Source organism: Corythoichthys intestinalis, chromosome 18, assembly GCF_030265065.1.
Source record: "Corythoichthys intestinalis isolate RoL2023-P3 chromosome 18, ASM3026506v1, whole genome shotgun sequence".
Classification (NCBI taxonomy): domain Eukaryota; kingdom Metazoa; phylum Chordata; class Actinopteri; order Syngnathiformes; family Syngnathidae; genus Corythoichthys; species Corythoichthys intestinalis.
The window spans coordinates 15979092-15997164 of record NC_080412.1 but is presented as its reverse complement, the minus strand read 5'-3'; the positions used below and the strand labels follow the sequence as shown (position 1 = coordinate 15997164).

The 18073-nt window shown below is 40.2% G+C and overlaps 2 protein-coding genes across 2 annotated transcripts in view; one reads left to right on the top strand and one right to left on the bottom strand.

Annotated features, from left to right (window-relative positions):
* LOC130906163 (E3 ubiquitin-protein ligase RNF43) overlaps positions 1-14114 on the bottom strand; it is a 197966-nt gene extending 183852 nt beyond the window's left edge. Inside the window, exon 1 of the mRNA XM_057820147.1 lies at positions 12682-14114. Within this exon, the coding sequence (XP_057676130.1) occupies positions 12682-12903 (222 nt within the window). The 5' untranslated portion in view covers positions 12904-14114. The remainder of the gene's footprint in view (positions 1-12681) is intronic.
* Positions 14115-14902: 788 nt separating this feature from the next.
* On the top strand, positions 14903-16658 carry supt4h1 (SPT4 homolog, DSIF elongation factor subunit). The gene is made up of 5 exons (XM_057820148.1): positions 14903-15076; positions 15246-15352; positions 15425-15480; positions 15590-15643; positions 15721-16658. Exons 1-5 carry the CDS (start codon positions 15008-15010, stop codon positions 15786-15788), a joined length of 354 nt encoding a protein of 117 aa, XP_057676131.1. The 5' UTR covers positions 14903-15007; the 3' UTR covers positions 15789-16658.
* The last annotated feature ends 1415 nt before the right edge of the window (positions 16659-18073 follow it).

Sequence of the window (18073 nt, the reverse complement as noted above, 5' to 3'; positions counted from 1 at the left end):
AATCGATACGGATTTGTTTTGCATTGATCATTTAGCCTATCAATACAAAACAAAAGATGCATTTAATATATATTTAGAGGGTTTTGGGCTGACAACCACAATTAAGATCATTGCGAGGCTAATCGCCGACAACATACAGTTTCAAATTCAAGATGTTTATTTCTTCCGCCATCATTATTTTTTGAATAATATTTAGCTGGTACCAAGTGAAAGAAGCTGGCCTCGTCTACAGATCATCAGTTAAACAGGGGTGTCCAAACTTTTTGCAAAGGGGGCCAGATTTGGTGTGTTAAAAATGTGGGGGGCTACCTTGGCTGATTTACGTAGAACAATATACTGTATTTAAACAATTTTTAGCAAGCCCTTCTGTGTGTCACATTTGCTTAATTTTTTTTTTTTTTAATTCATAATTTCAACAATCTCGCCTTTGTGGCGTTCTCTTCCGACACTCGGGCTCTTGCGAAATACTGCTGATGTGAAATTAAACTAGCTTCAAGTTGCTATAATTTCTCGCTGCGTATCTTCATTGTAATGTTGTCGTACATGTCAGCGTGTCTTGTTTGGTAATATCGCGTCACATCGAACTCTTTGAAAACAGTGACTGTCTCTTTGCAAATGAAGCAGACACAGTTGTTGCGTATTGTATTGAAGAAATAGTCCAATATCCACCTATCCTTGAAGCGTCGGCCATTGCAGTCAAATTTCATTTTTATTGATTGTCGCCATTTTAGAAAATTGAAAGTAAAGGGTCACACGGGGTAATGTTGCTTAGAGTGCTGCTCTTAAAGTTTTTCAAAGTTTCGTGAGAATAGGCTGAGTTTCTGTGGACAAGATAGTTGTAGATATCAGGGTAGCAGATGTCAGGCAGAGACGGCGAAGACAGCGGGTCGAAAAGTATCGATTTAGGCATCAAATATGGATCTGGCGAATGGATAGACTGAAGCTTTTCCACATAACGCCTTTTATGCAACAACGCATCCAATTAGTTTACAGCGTCTGAAAGCACCGGGGCTTCCATGAATTGCACTGTAAATTGCACGACAAATTGAAACCATTGAGAATACGGATAAACATTGACGGACAATATGGTGGCTGGATACAGCGACACGTCATTGTGTGATGTTGGTGAGTGGGGTCTATATATATATATACACGGTCCTTCTCAAAAAATTTGCATATTGTGATAAAGTTCATTATTTTCTGTAATGTACTGATAAACATTAGACTTTCATATAGTCCCTAAAAATCCCTATCTAAAAAAATTTGCATATTTCATCCAATACAAAAAGTGTTTTTTAATACAAAAAAGTCAACCTTCAATTAATTATATCGGCTATGCACTCAATACTTGGTCGGGAATGCTTTTGCAGAAATGACTGCTTCAATGTGGCGTGGCATGGAGGCAATCAGCCTGTGGCACTCCTGAGGTTTTATGGAGGCCCAGGATGCTTCGATAGCGACCTTAAGCTCATCCACAGTGTTGGGTCTAGTGTCTCTCAACTTCCTCATCAAAATATCCCACAGATTCTCTATGGGGTTCAGGTCAGGAGAGTTGGCAGGCCAATTGAGCACAGTAATGCCATGGTCAGTAAACCATTTACCACTGGTTTTGGCACTGCCAGCAGGTGCCAGGTCATGCTGAAAAATGAAATCTTCATCTCCATAAAGCTTTTCAGCAGATGGAGGCAGGAAGATTTTTTTTTTTTTTTTTCTTCTTCTTCTTCTTATTTGCATCTCATGCATTGCTGCAGAGATTGAAGAGGTGGGGCGTCAGCCTGCTAGCGCTCAGACCATATGCCGCACACCACATCAAACTGGTGTGCTCGGCTGCTGTATCGGCAGATTATCAAAATCAGGTGACTTGGACTCGGGTGCAAAAATATGCGATTGGGACATCCCTAGTATTCATATAATACCATTGACTATAAAAGGGATCCGGGAAGCCATGTCTCTGCACAATTGCTGCTTTTATGGAGAAAAACAAAAGTTTACATCAAACAACAACAAAAAATTGCAAGCCCTGCGATGTGACTATAGCGCACATTGCGATGGTGATCTGAAACGATATATTGCGCATGCCTGCTAGACATCCAATTCATTTTAACAGGGAGGCGTTTCCAGAAAACACAGAATTGCTTGTTAAAATTCCTTTGCGGGCACATGCAAAAGACTTCTCGATGAATGTTGGTCGTAAACATGGGGGAATTAATTTGTGGGTAAGCATCATCAGTAGTGTTCCACTGGGTCATGGGGCGTTCGGCCTTTGACAGCATACACCAGGGATCCCCAAACTACGGCCCACCTCCACATTTGGTCCGGCCACCTGAACATTTTTTTTTTTTTTTTTTTTTTTTACTTGTTATTTATTTCCTGGCTTTTTCTGTGAATAACCCAGAGAGGGTTATTCGGTTATTATCTATTTAATTAATAGTGCTTAAATTATATTATATTATATTATATTATATTATATTTTTATTGTTATTTTTATTTTATTTACTTTTGTTCCGTGAAGAATCCAGAAAGGGTTATTTGATTGTGGCTTTCTGAAAAACAATAATTTTTTACATTTAGGCACTCCTGCAATCGTCACACTTTTTCTGTTACAAACTGGCCCCGGCCCCTATCAGAGAAGAGAAAAGTTATGTGGCCCTCACAGGAAAAGGTTTGGGGACCCCTGGTATACACCCTCTCCAGAGGCGGCCAGCTGCAGGGTGATCAGCCCTGAGCTTGCGTCCCAATCCCAATTAGCCAAGGCAGTCGCCTTGGTGCAACGTGGCAAAAAAACCTCAGGGGGACTATGCATGGCAGGGGTGTCCAGTTCCCTGAGCCAGGCCAAGGCTGAGGAGCGTGCTGGGCCTTCCACTTCAAATGGATTGGACATCAATAACTGTGAAAGTCAGTCAATGAGTACTTAATTAATTTAGTACTTAAGTACTTAATACAATAATATGTTTTCTTCTTTTTGTAATTACCACAAAACATACTGTCTGAATACTACATATTCTGTTCCTGGACCCGCAGTGAATGAGTTAAAGACAAGCTAGTTATGTAGGAAACACATCAGTTTATACTTAGACACACTTCTAGGCCTGAAATATGAAACAAACCAAAGATAAATAATGAAGCCTAATAGAATTCACCTTGCTTCTGAAAGAAAGTATGCCAACATTAGTGCCGCAGTATCAGGACAGATTCAACACAAGCGTGAGTAATTTTTCTTAGCAGGGAACCATCTCCTCCACAGCAAGGCAAAAACATAAAGCTTCAGAGCAAAGCAGCCTGCAAAGGCCCTTGAGTACCTGTCGGGACAAGCCTTAGCTGCAACAAAGAGCATCATGCGGCGTCAGACAAAACGAAGCCTTCCTAGCCTCGGACAGGACTGAGCGAAGGGTCGGCTCAATTGCGAACGAGCCGTTCCGCGCATTCTTTCGTAAAGATTTGACACACTGATCGTCCCTATCTGCATACGGCACATATCTGTTCACAGATTTCCAACTGCGGCGTGAAGTTTTACGAGAACTAATAAGGACTGCCGGAATTCCCGGAGTGCGTTTGATCTGAGCAACGAGAGATGAGAACTTGTTTTCACACAAAGGCGCATTCAGTTGTTAGTGGAGTGGCTTGTCAGCGTGCCTAATGGAGAGCTATCTCCGTGAAGAGGCTGTGGAAACGGTCATTACCAACAGTGGCAAAACCTCAAACACCTGGTGGGCGAGGAAAGACAAGACCCTGCAGTGCTTAACTCTTGTCCCGTTTCTTAGGAGACGGTAAATAAATTGACGCAGTGGAGCTTTACGGCCGGGCAACCTTAATCCAATCCTGAATGCTAAATATGCATGCTGAACAGAAACATATTTCTGCATTTGCTCACAGGTAGACCTGGGTGATAAATCTGTTTCCTCAATTTAAGTTTTTTATTGCGTATGATTATTCATTTGTATTTGAAGGCTGAAGGCAGAAATAATGGCAGGAGAAAGGATATTTAGGACAGAGGTTTTGCACTTTATTGAGATATCCCCATCCGATCATACAATCGCAAATCGGATCAATACTCTGTAGTGGCAGATCTTCAAAATCAGTTGACTCGGACTTGGTGGACAGGTGAATCAAATTTTGGGTGAAAAAAAATCCGAGATTGTAATTTTAGCCCATATCAGCCCTACTTGCAGGATACCAGTAAGATTTTATTTTTAAGAAACACTTAAAGCGAACCTCGGACTTTTTGACTAAGCCACAATCGTTCTTTTTTGCTAAAATATGTTGTTCGAAACACATTAAAAAATGCCATTGACTTGAAAAATAATCTATAATATTTAGTACATGTTTTGACCTACGGAGGGCGCCATGTTTTATGCGCACAAAGGAGACTCGGGGTGATGACGTAGATTGTCACGGTCACGTGACAAACACTACCGGGTTACTCCAATTTACTCTACGCGGTGAGACGTCAAACACATGCACACATCGGTTAAAAGCGGCGAGTACTTATTATTTGTGTTTTTATTTATTGTTTTATTACTTTTTCATTGCCTCAAAATACTTTTTGCATGTGTTTCCCTCTCATACTTTTAAGCATTGTGTTTTCTTGTGGTACCTTTAAAGCAGATTGTTGATCTGTTGACCACATTAGTCACATATCATATTTTAACCACCGTTATTTGATATTACTACGTATTTTCTTAAGGCAGCTTTAGTATGTTCTGTCTTTACGCATCTAAACAAAACAAACTGAAAGCGCACGGTACTTTGGGTTCAAATTGGCCTCTTGTAGGACGTTTCGCTGGTGTAGCACATTTTGGCAGACGTTTTTTTCCTACAGTCGTCTTGTCTCATCCCGTCTCTCCTGTTCATTTTGCTTTTGCTGCTCGTTTTGTGAAATATCGACAGTGCTGTCATGCTCATTAATATTCCTCTCGGGTTCAAACTGAAAGGGTTTAACAGATGACATATTAATGTAGCTAACGAGTGACACTGTGGAAGCACGGCAGCATAACCAAGTGACGTTACCGCCCTGCAACGTCCACTTGCCTGGTGCACCAGACTCACCGCTGTTCCAGCTATTGAGTCTGGCCACCATTCAGCGGATACAATTTCCAGGGTGGAGCAAGCCACAGCAAACAGACAGCGGAGTGGACCAATCAGCCACGGGCAGACGTGACGTTAGCAAAACGACGAGGGCTGGATCAGGGACTTGCGCATGGAAGTAAATATACGAGGAGAGCGGAGTTTCTTCAACATGGCTAGCGCGAGACAGACTGTTGTCAATGACTCATGTCGTTGTGTTTTTGGTCATTTAAAACTGATTTTACCGTGGATTGGAACATAATCTCGGCTCTCCTGTTCACCATCTGTGTTGTTGTGGAGACGACTTTTGACAGGCAAGAGTGACGTTGCTCGTTAAGAATACTTCACGCAAATAAACGAATCTGATTTGTCGATTGATTTTGTACCTGCTCGAGAGGCCGTTAATGGGCTGGTTCCCAGACTTTTCTCTCAGTGTTTGAAAAATACAGGGAGAACAGTCTGGTTGTGCTAGGCAAACGTCCACAACAATGACGACCTACAAGTAAAACTAATTTTACTAATTGTTTGAATAAAATTTTTAATCGAGTTAATTACAGCCTTAAAAAATAATTAATCGTAATTAATCGCAATTCCAACCATCTATAAAATATGCCATATTTTTCTGTAAATTATTGTTGGAATTAAAAAAATAAGACAAGACGGATATATACATTCAACATACGGTACATAAGTACTGTATTTGTTTATTATATTAATAAATCAACCAGATGGCATTAACATTACTTAACATTCTCTTAAAGCGACCCATAGATAGAAAAACTTGTAGTTCTTAAAAGATAAATGTTAGTACAAGTTATAGAAATTTTATATTAAAACCCATCTTAATGTTTTCGTTTTATTAAAATTTGTAAAATTTTCAATCAAAAAATAAACTAGTAGCTCGCCATTGTTGATGTCATTGCACCATGCTCACTCCCCAAACCCATGAAATCATTTGGACCTAAGCGCCAGCAGAGGGCGCCAAACAACAAAAAACAAGTAACAAGCAGACATCACACTGCTGTCATTTTAATCTGAGCGGGGCATGTGCGTTAATTGCGTCAAATATTTTAACGTGATTAATTTTAAAAATTACCACCCGTTAACGCGATAATTTTGACAGCCCTAATAAAAAACTAAAACATCAGGGGGGGTTTCAATATCCAATTATTTTAACACATAATAACATTTATCTTTTAAGAACTACAAGCCTTTCTATCTGTGGATCCCTTTAAGCTTAAATTACAGTACATGGGTTAAAATGTGTCATTCAACTGTCTGCTACCACACCTTTAGAACAAAGTTGTGGGCTAAAGAGTTGATGTCAAACATTTGTTTGTGTGCAATTCTGAAGCCACGCAGCTATGGACATACTTTTGCGTGGCACAGATGACTAAATTGAGGTCAAAGGCACTCTAAATAACATGTATGTCACCACTATTGTAAAGGAATTTAGTTGTTCTGTCATCACTTTCTGAATGGGATGGGTGAGCATGTTGTGGGAAGATTCAAGGTCGATGCAGGTAAGAGGAGAGCAACAAGTGCAGAAATTTGGCTAACAAAAGGTTGGGATCAGTAAATCAAAACAATACAAATATGTACAAGTCAAACTTCAGCATGATGTGCTTTGATGTGGATACGCTTTTGAAATTTAAACGGCATACACCTTTTAATGTCCAAATTTGCGCATGACCTCAGCCGCTAAAATGTTTTTTTCTGGAAAACTGAAGCATAACCCTAACATTGGATGGTGGTCTAATAGATCTTTTTTTAAACAGATTGAATTTGCTGGACTCACAAGCCAACTTCAGTTCTTTGTGATGACAGCCAAGTTCAGACCACCCACAATGTGACGACACACTCACAGCCACATAATTAGGTACACCTACAGCTTATATGGCAAGAATTCTGCGATTACAGAGATAATGCTGTGTTATGATTGACAGTGACATTTAACTGTAATAAAGTCTGCAAGTGGGGAGTTTTTCTAAAGTACTGGTTATTTAATACGACACTACTACTATAGTTATAATAATGACAATCACACTGTATTTACTTTCCTTTCAGGTGTCAGCTACTGGACCACTGAACTTCAACCTAGTTGGGTGAATTAACTCTTTCAGTGGTAATGATGATGCTTGACGTCCAAATATGTAGCGTCCAGTCATCTTTCTGCTGTGAATTCCCTCGCAGTTCAAATGAATCAGACATCTACTAGTGATAAACGCATTTAAATTCACAGCAGAAGAGTGAAAAAAGTCACAAGATTGGAATCCTTTTATCGTCAATGGCAATGCTTTTTAAATAGATGGCAAAAGGTAATTTCAACAAGGGGTCACTTTTTTTAACATAATGAACAAATATCATCCTGTATATCACAGTTGTCAAACTCAGGGCTGGGGGGTGGGGGCAGATCCATCACACCATCCCGTTTTGTCTGGCCGAGGAAATACAAAAACTGGGGGTTGCCTTCACAAAAACATTTAGATATTGCAAGCAAATGTTGTTACCGATAAATGGAATTGATGTTGAACTCTATTTTTACCGCTACGTTATTTCAAAACCATGTATCACTCAATTTGTTGTGTATATCTAAAAATATGAGGTAATAATACATTTATATAGCTTTGAAACCACAACTGTGCGGTCACAGATGTGGTCTGCAAGAAAAATGAGTGACACCAAGGGGTGAAAGTGGGCGGGAACGGTCAGGAACGCAGTTCCGGTATATGATTTAGGGCCGGAACGCAGTTCTGGTTTAAGATTCAGGGCAGGAACACTTTTCCAGTATACGGTGCTTTGATTCCGAAAATATGACGGCAACTGTCAAAACGTTATGTAAAAAAAAATAATAATAATAATAATAATACAAAGCTGCCGCACATGCATTTCATCTCCAAGATGAAAAAAATCTACCAACACAAGATTTACATACACAAGTGTTAACAACAAGCATAATAAAATGCTTGTGTAGCGTAACTCCATTTCCACCAATATTTATTACTGATTTTATTCCATGGAAGGCATGGAGGTTTCCGCTGCTGCTGCAGTTATGGGAGTCTGACGATGATGAGTCACGTCAATGTGCGAATGCATGCAGCAAAGCAAAACGCCTGGACTCATTTATCCGTTCAATTGGCTGACATACTCACATGCGATCAAATGTGCATGTTTTCTGAAACAGCAAATGAAAATAAATAAATAAATAAATAATGGGCAATGCAACAGAAAATGGATCAAATCTTTAAGAGCAAGGAAAGAGTTAAAAGAGTTAAGCTGGCTTATTCATCATATTTAGTTTTATTTGCTCTGATGGGGAGGTTCAGAACATTTTAGCTGTCAATGTGCACTTTGGACTTATATTTGTTCATTTATGTCAGGATACTTATTTCCTTATGATTTAAAAAAAGTCAATGTTTGCGCAATCTTCAAAATATTTTCCATTTCATGCTGCATAATATAAGTCATTTTTACTTATTTTTCCTGAAAGTATGTTACTTATATCTTTATTATTAAAAAAACACAACAAAAAGTAAATGTTTACATTATCTTCAATTTTAATACACACCCTATGTTCTTAAGTCGTTAAAATTGAGATTTGGCATTTAGTATGTGAGGAAATGAGGGAAAATAAAAACTAGGAGATGGAAGTTGGGGTTATAGCTGTTTTTGTTAACTTTTATTTTGCAAATCATTGAAAAAAAAAAAAAAAAACAATTTGGGATGAAAATCAGTTTTTGTATGTGTTATAGAAATAACTGACCAAAACAGTTTTCTTTGCATTTCAGTAGTTTTGACCCTCCCCTCCCCCAAATAAATAAAAAAATTAAGTTTCTGGCTCCTTGGCGACCTTCACGTCGGGGAGTTCCGGCAAGAAATTCTAACCACTTTCACCCCTGGTGACACCCATACTATATCATTAATTCTTTCACAGCCATTGACAATGATAGACGTCCAATAATGTTTCTCTTTTTAGCCTTCTCATGAGTTTGTCACTAGTAAAAGTCCAATCGATTTGACCTGGCAGCGGATGAACATTCCTGCATTCGCTGCCAACCCTCCCACTTCAAATGGAGTGGACTTCTACTAGTAACAAATTCAGAGCAGAACGAAGCCACGTGATTGGATGTCTATCATGGTCAATGGTGGTGAAATAGTCAACCACCAGTTGCCATGATATAGCTTTATGTGCAGCTGAACACATATCTGTGGGTAGGAGTGGGAACCTCTTGGTACCTCAATATACGATACGATTTGCGATACAAAGCTCACGATAACGATGATCTGACGATACGGCGATACAACGATTATCGATACATTGGTCAGGAAATCATTCTAGGATATTCTACAAACAACTAATAAACAGAAAAACAAGCTTCTGCTGTGAATTGGAATGAGTTTATCACTAGTAGACGTCCAATCCATTTGAAGTGGGAGGGCTGCAGCGAATGAACATTGCCCACCCATGGACACGCTCTGCCCACCCAAAGAAAACTGGATGTAGTACTAACAGCAGTCTGGGCACCGCGTATGGTATCCCATTCATATAGTACCGTTGTGTTGTAAGTTTTAACCTTTGCGTTGTTACCTCCTCTTTCACCTTAAAAAAAATAAAAATTAAAATTAAATGAAATGTTGGTTTTTTTTCCTAGGGGGCGCTACACACATTTACGCATATTTTGATTTTTTTGTTTACATTTCATCATAGTTTTCACCATTGTTTACCTGGGTGTTGAGTTTGGTAAGTTTTGAAGCCTTCTGAGGGGGTCAAAGTAGGGCTCAAAGCGTCGGCGGGACAAACAATGACTGCTAGGGGGCGCTACATAGTGTATTTGGAATTTGTCTTTACACGGTATTAAAGATTGCACCTGTCTTGACCTGCCTGCTGATTTTGGTGCATTTTGAAGCATTCTAAGGGCGTCAAATTGAGCTCAAAGGGGCTGCGGAACAAAGAGTAATTATAATAATAAAGCCGAGGAACCACAATAGGTTACCTAAAAAAAACATTGTCACCTGCATGTCCATATTGTTCAGTTATGGATGTGTTCTAAGTCAAATAAAATCAAATCAACTTTTATTTGTTTAGACCAAATCACAACAGCAGTTATCGCAAGGAGAAAACAAAACATGTTTTAAGGTGCAGTAGCCCTATTCTGGATTTCAACCAACTGGAGCATTGTAGCTTTTTTTTTTTTTTTTTTTTGCCCAAGGGAGTGAACATTCGCTGCCACCCTCCCAGTTCAAAACGGATTGGACGTCTATGGCCGTCAGTGACTCAAACTCAACAAGAAATGACCTGTAAATGCCATGAAAATCTGACAGAATAACTGTGAATGCTCTGGTTTCGAATGAACAAACCAAGGGCGTAAGTTTTGCATAGGGACAGTAGGGACACAACACTATCAACTTTTCAGGATGCTCAAATTGTCCCCACCAACTTTTAAGCAACCTTATTTGAATTATATAATGATTATGATTGATGATAATTATTAATGATAATGATTTATAATATCTTCCCATATGTTGTACAAATAGAATTGACTCTTCCATTATTAAGTGAATTACTGTATTTTCATTATGTTCAGCCTTAGATTTACCCCTTTTTCACTTGCTGAATGTGCTGGTCCATTTTTTCCCCTCAAACGCACGTTTGATTGGCTGATGACTAGAACAAACAAATACGCACACTCAAACAACCCTGACAGAAATACATGTCAACATGGCGCCTCCTCCACCCCCTTCAAAGACGAGGGGTTTTAGATTTTTTTTTTCCGGCCAGCCGCAGCAGCAGCAGCCACTGTAAGTAGACGTCAATGTTGTGAAGGTGAGGAACACGCCACTAATTTTGCTGCTGAAAGTACGACCTGCATCGCAGTTTGCATGACATTAAACTGTGTGAACTTGCTAACCTGCTTAACTCGAGGAAGCAGCTTAGAGATAAGTGTCCTCCTGTACTGTATGTGCTTTCTACAGTTAACTTTAATTGAACTGTGCATTATTCATTCATTAAAATGTATTTATTTATTTTCTCCATCATTCATTTAAAAATAATTTTATTTGCAGCCTATGCAGATATTTCTCCCCCCCCCCCAAAAAAAACACACACACACACACACACACACACACAAAAACACAACCACTGTAAATTTCATTTATATGAAGAAAGGGGGATTTCTCCCATTTTCTCACTTGAAAATATTAACTTTTTTCATTTTTACATAGGCAACACATCAGCATATTTGTGAAAAATGTAGCCCTGAACCCCGTTCACCCAATCTGTTTGGTCTTATTAATGTCCCGTCCCCAGCAAAAAGTGTATATGCAGGCTATGCTGTTATAGCGTCCCTACCACTGTTGAGACCAAACCTACGCCCTTGGAACAAGAAGAAGATTTTGGTAGCAGCTTGTTGGTTCCTTGGTTTTTTTTTGTTTTTTTTTAAACAGAGACACATTTTTAAAACGATATCTCGATTCTTGCCAGGAGCATATCGATAACCTTTTGGGCAAGGGCATATGTTTGCATAGTGACGGTAGGGACATAACACTACCAAGTTTTCAGGATGCTCAGTCCCCACCAACTTTTAAGGAACCTGATTTGTATTTTACAATGAGTTCTATATATAGGTAATTTAAAATACCTTCCCATATATGTTGTAAGGATACAATTGACCCTACCATTATTAAGTGAATTATTTTCATTATGTTCAGACTTATATTTACCCCTTTTTCACTGCTGAATGTTCTCGTCCACCCCCCCAAACTCACGTTTGATTGACTGATGACTCGACCCCCCCACACACACACACACACACTGACCCGACGAAAATACAACACGTCGCCAACATGTCGCCTCATCCTCCCCCTTCAAAGAGCCACTATAAGTAATGTAAAAGACATCAATGTTATGGAGGTGGGGAACACACCACTAATTTTGCTACTGAAATTTTGCCACAGCCTGCATCAGAGTTTGCATAACATTAAACTGTGTGAAATTGCTAACCTGCAAAACTCGAGTTGGAAGCTGCTTAGAGAGAAGTGCCCTCCACTTTTGTATGTATTTTCTGCTGTTAACGTTAATTAAACTGTGAGAAATGTAGTGAACCGAGGTTTACCCCCTTCTACCCAATTTTCATTTTAGTTTTGTTTATGTTGTCTTAAAGCAACACTTTGTAACTTTTCAGTTTTGGTCAATTTTAGGGACACTCGTGGACAAAAGCAGTAGTCTTTTGAACACTGCGTTTCCCATGAGGGCCAGTGCATGAGCGCATAGTGTCTTCCTATGAGGGGCGTAACAGAAAATAATTGAGAAGCAATAGTCTAACTCAATACAGATTTATTTTTACAATGATCACTTAGCCTATCAGTTCATTAGGTTCATATTCGTGGGAAATGTAGCCCTGACACCCGTTTACCCAATCTGGTCTTATTAATGTCCCGTCCCCAGCAAAAAGTGTATGCAGCTGTTATATTGTCCCTACCAATGTTGAGCCCAAACCTACGCCCTTGCTTTTGGGATACAAAGTATGACGATATATCATCATTTCGATATTTTGTCACACCCCTATCTGTGGGTAGACCAAAGTCAAGTGTCAATGAGTAATATAGGGTGGTCCTTACCTGTATGAGTTTCCCCGCGGCAGAGCCGGCGCTGCTCCCCACGAACACCCCCTCCAGAGTGATGGAGATCCCCGCCGGCTCGGGTTTGAGCAGCGTCACCTTGATGAGCGCTCGCAGGGCCGGCCGCTCGGACTCCGGGCCCGGCTGGCCCAGCACCACCTGCAGGGCGGCCATGAGCAGCCACGGCCAGAGCCCGGCCAGGCGCCACGGGGGGACGCTCATGGCCTCGGCTGTAGCGGCGGAGCCCTGCCGCACATGGTGGACTTCAAAGCAGGCAGCAGGAAAACACTTGGGAATCTTTCGATCGTCCGCTCTCCTCCTTCTCCGTGGACTTCTTCAGGCAACGCAATCCAAACTCATACGCGATCGTCCCGATCCTTAGTATTCACGAGTGCATCCGACCACATATTCCCATCTCGAAGCACTTTTAGTGGAGTTGAAATTCAAACACCGAACAAGTCCGTCCGGGAATAAATCTCCGCACGTGCTCCTTTCCAGGCACTTGTCGAACGTCATTTAACTCGACTTCTTAACCAAGTGTACCGCCGATTTAGAACGGATGATCATAATAATCGACAAAGCAACTCGCTGCACCTTCACAAAGAGCGCGGAGGGAGTTGACAAGCGGCGTTGCGAGATAGCGAGTCCCTAAGGGCGCCACATTTTTCAACCCGCACGCGCGCACACACACAGACACACACTCACACACACGCGGAAGAGACAAGTTGAACTTCAAAGGCGAGCGATCCAGGTTGCCCGAGCCGAGGCGGCCAGATCACAGACGATCCCAACTGTTAAGTAACATGTTTACAACCTCAACGGTGCGAACGTACTATTTCCCGAACGGATTGAATTACGGCGGCCACCGCTGGCGTAAACTCCCTCCGTTGGCTCCCTTGCTTCCTTCCTCCCGTTGAAAGTTATTCCCAATGCGACTCCAGCTTTCTAGTGACTTCTACGAAACCAGATCCGTTCTTCCGAGGTGGGTCATCGGCGGCCACAAACGCCACGGTGTGCGGAACACGAGTGGTCTAAACTCCATGTGATCCTCATGTGAAGTCGGTCAACTTGAGAGACTGCGTGCACGGTTGACACACGCGCACGGCCGACTGATCTCCCCTCCCGTGTCCGTGTGACGCTCCCCCTCTCCGCACTCCGCAGGGGGATCTCATTTACAGCCGCTACCTGCTCACTTGTTCTGCTGCCTTCAGGGTCATTTCGAAACCGGCCGCGATTTGTCAGAAGTTCCGAAAGCCAGTGGATGTCATTTGATTTTCAGATTGGCATCAGAGACCGAATTATTCAAGTTTGCCATTCATTCAATACGTTCTTGATTGTCGTCTTACCAGAAGTCGAGCTCTTGGAAATCTGAATGTTTTCCGAGTTTACGTGAAGGCAACCAAACAAGTTTTCGGAGGGCGTTTCGGGCTCCCCGCGCCTGAGTGGCTACAAATAACGCGGATATGGCTCCCTCTAGTGGTAACGTTGCTGAGGAAAAACAAAAGACTGCCATTGAAAGCAATAGCTGTCCAATTTCATTGAACTGGGGTGGTTTACTGCCATTGACAGCGATAGACGTCCAATGCAGTTTGACTGGAAGCCTTGCAACAATCGACCAGTTCAAATGGATTGGTCGCTTTCTACTGAAAAACCGATTTCAATTCACAACAGGAGTAAAATAGAGACATTATTGGACTTCTATCGTCGTCAAGTTAAAAATAATCAAAACTCGATTACTAAATAAATACAGCAGGTTCACAACACTACTTTCATTGGGTTATCAAAAACAAGTATCTTTTGGAACATTTGCCCAATATTTGACAAACTGTTGCTTGTCAGGAAGTTCGCTGCTGCCACCTAGCGCTAGTTTTTTTTTTTTTTTTTTTTTTGTAACATCAATACGTGGAAAGCTAAAGAAACGAGAGTCGACTTTTAAAGATATTTTATCCAGTTTTCAATCATTTAGCTAATACTTTATCACCATAGATACGCATTTGCGGCAACTTGAGAGGACTCCCATTTATATTTTTTTTTAGCAATAATCAATTCAACAGTGATTAATAAAAGGCATTTTGTTCAAGCAAAATAATGTATCTTAACTTTAACTGTATACAAACCATTATAATAGTGCTATTCGCTTCTTTGTTTGAACTAGCACGTGGTTGTGTCGATTTGTAAACAGGCAGCTGAAAAGAATGCCTAAATGAGGGTCCTTGGCGATCTCTCGCGTGTGTTGATGACGTAATAATACAGAGCCCAAAGCTGAGTAACCATCTTTTTTTTTTTTTTTTAAATTTGTAGCTATTTTGAAAGTAATCCGTGCAAAATGGCCCTGGAAACAGTTCCTAAGGACCTCCGCCATTTACGAGCATGTTTGCTTTGCTCCTTAGTAAAGGTAAATTAAAGAACGAATAAGAAAGGTTATATTCACTGCTAACGTAGCTGTTTCCCGTTTGTATTTTTGATAAGCGACCGGAAACGCGGTTAAACAGTAAACTCAGCCGTTTCTCTGTACAAAGTCGTTCCATCACAGCAAATTATAATCAAAATGACTTGTCTTGCAGACTATTGACCAGTTTGAATATGATGGCTGTGACAACTGCGAGTCCTTCCTTCAGATGAAAGGGAACAGAGAGATGGTTTATGAATGCACAAGTTCTTCATTTGATGGGTAGGCGCGAACATGGATGAATTTGAGACAAAAAAATCACTTTTTTTTTTTTTTTTTTTTTAATTCTCCCAGCGTAATAGCCCAGATGAGCCCTGAGGACAGCTGGGTAGCAAAATGGCAGAGAATAGGTGAGCTTTACACACAAGCAAAAGGTCAACATAATATCCTGAATAAACCATCTATAAGATGCTATACTGGCTATTTAAATCTTGTAATCTTTTGTTATTGATTTTACAGGCACGTTCAAGCCAGGTGTATATGCAGTGTCAGTAACTGGCAGACTACCCCCAGGTCTGAAATTGTTGCTATTGTTTCTGTGTCCCCTTCGGTGTACTTTGGTTATTCTCAAAATATTTCTTGCTTTGCAGGTGTGGTGAGAGAGCTGAAAAGCAGAGGAGTGATCTACAAGTCCAGAGATACAGCAGTCAAGAACTAATAATTAAAATGTTACTCCCATTTTTACGGCTTCATTGCTAAGAAGCCATATGTCATTGACATTTGTAGAAACGGACTAAGAAAAAAAACAACTTTCACATGTTGGTGAGGTCTTCAGGGAGCAAGCAGAAGCACGTCAATTGTTGCAGTGGGTTGGATCATGTTTTTTTTTTTTTTTTTAAGATTCCAAAATAAAGTCCCTCCTATGTTTTAAAATGTGGTTGGTAGGTTTAAGTGCCAACAGCATGGAATAACCAACAAATGAGTCTTTTCACACAAAAAAGTTTTTGTCGTACTAAAACTGACCTGTGAGAGGCAGCATGGTGTCGCAGGAAATAAAGTCAAAGAACAGTTTTGTACTGAATCGTGACAGACACATGCCAACTTTCAACAGCAAGTTTCCTCAGTATGGCCAGAATTAAAGTGAGCTGTAGGTCAATATACATTAAGCCTGTCGCTGGGACTCTTTGAGGACCACAAACATGGGGATTTGCTAAATATCCAATTTTACCTCAAAACATTCCACATTGAGCTCTGAAAGGTATAATGTACTACATTCAGTGACAGTGGAGTAGTATCCTTATCCACGGTCTAGCAGATACCTGTAACCATAACAGCAGATTCACTGATAGGCATTGAATCTATTTCAATTGCGACGTTGATCATTGAGTGATTGCTGCAATTGGCAGGGATGACATCCCATCCAAGTTGACTGGTGGACTGGCAGCGATGGAATGAAGTATGAAAAATAAAGCGTTTTTGCTTTGGGAAACCAAAATTCAGCATATTGTTTTCTTTTGCCAAGAACTAACCCAATTATAAGTTTGGTCAGAATTTGTGCTCAATGCTTTTCAGATATGTTTTCAATAAATACAAGTCATTGAAGTTGTGATTGTTTACTTTATTTGGAATCCAGTCTGAAATGTACGCAATTAGTAAATTGTCTGATTATGGCCTATTTGCCTTTTTTTTTTGTTTGTTTTTTTTGCTGCTAATACTGCATTTCTTCCACCTACTGCAAACATTCACATTAAAATGGTAATGCAAAAAAAGTTTCTTTAAACATTAGGATGTTTAAATGATAAAAAAAAACTTTAAAACCTTTAGACTTCCTTTACATTTGTGTGCAATATGCTTGCTGGCAATATGGATGCTTTAGTAAATTGTGTTCATTTATACTGTCATTATGTTTTATCACATTATGAGGTTATCTAGTCCCAGGAGTGATTGAATGTGGGAGACTGATCATTTACTTATAATAAAAGTCAATTCACTCCCCCAGCCCACTAATGGTATACGTGTGCTGCGCTGCGGGTGGCTTGGCTTATGACATTTCAGAAACGTATGGCCAGTTTAACTTTTTTCAGTGCCATTGGCGATGATAAATGTCCAGTTAAATTTGTTCTTTTTCTGTCAACCCTCTCATTTCAAATGGATTGGACGTTTATTGCCGTCAATGGCAGCCAATGAGTTTTTAGACTCAACTTCATTACTAACAGAAATTTTAAAATGGATTCCTGCTTTCAATCAACAACTGTTCTTTATATTTCTTTTGATATGCACTTGTACAAAATATGTAGGTTTTGAATATAATCACATGCAAAGGTGGGTAGTAACACATTACACTTATTGGAGTCCCTTTTTAGAAAAATACGTTTACACTGCTGGCCAAAAGTTGGCAGCCCTGCAATTCTGTCAGATAATGCTCAGTTTCTCCCAGAAAATGATTGCAATTACAAAAGTTTTGGTAGTAATATTTTTCATTGATTTTGCTTGCAATGAGAAAACAAAAAAGAATGGTGGGGAGAGGGGGGATTAGGGGGAATCAAATCATTATCATTTTGCACAAAACTCCAAAAAAAATGGGCTGGACAAAAGTATTGGCACCCTTTGAAAAAGCATGTGATGCTTCTCTATTTTGTGTAATTAACAGGACCTGTTACTTACCTGTGGCTGGTGGTGGCGATAACTAAATCACACTTGCAGCCAGTTAAAATGGATTGAAGTTGACAACCTGTGTCCTTGTGTGTAACACATTGAGCATGGAGAAAAGAAAGAAGACCAAAGAACTGTCTGAGGACTTGAGAAGCAAAATTGTGAGGAAGCATGGGCAATCTCAAGGCTACAAGTTCATTTCCAAAGACCTTAATGTTCCTGTGTCTACCCTGCACAGTCTCATCAATAAGTGTAAAGCAAATGGCACTATGGCTAACCTTCCTAGATATTGACGGAAAAGAAAATTAGTGAGAGATTTCAACGAAAGCTTGTGCGGAAGGTGGATAGAGA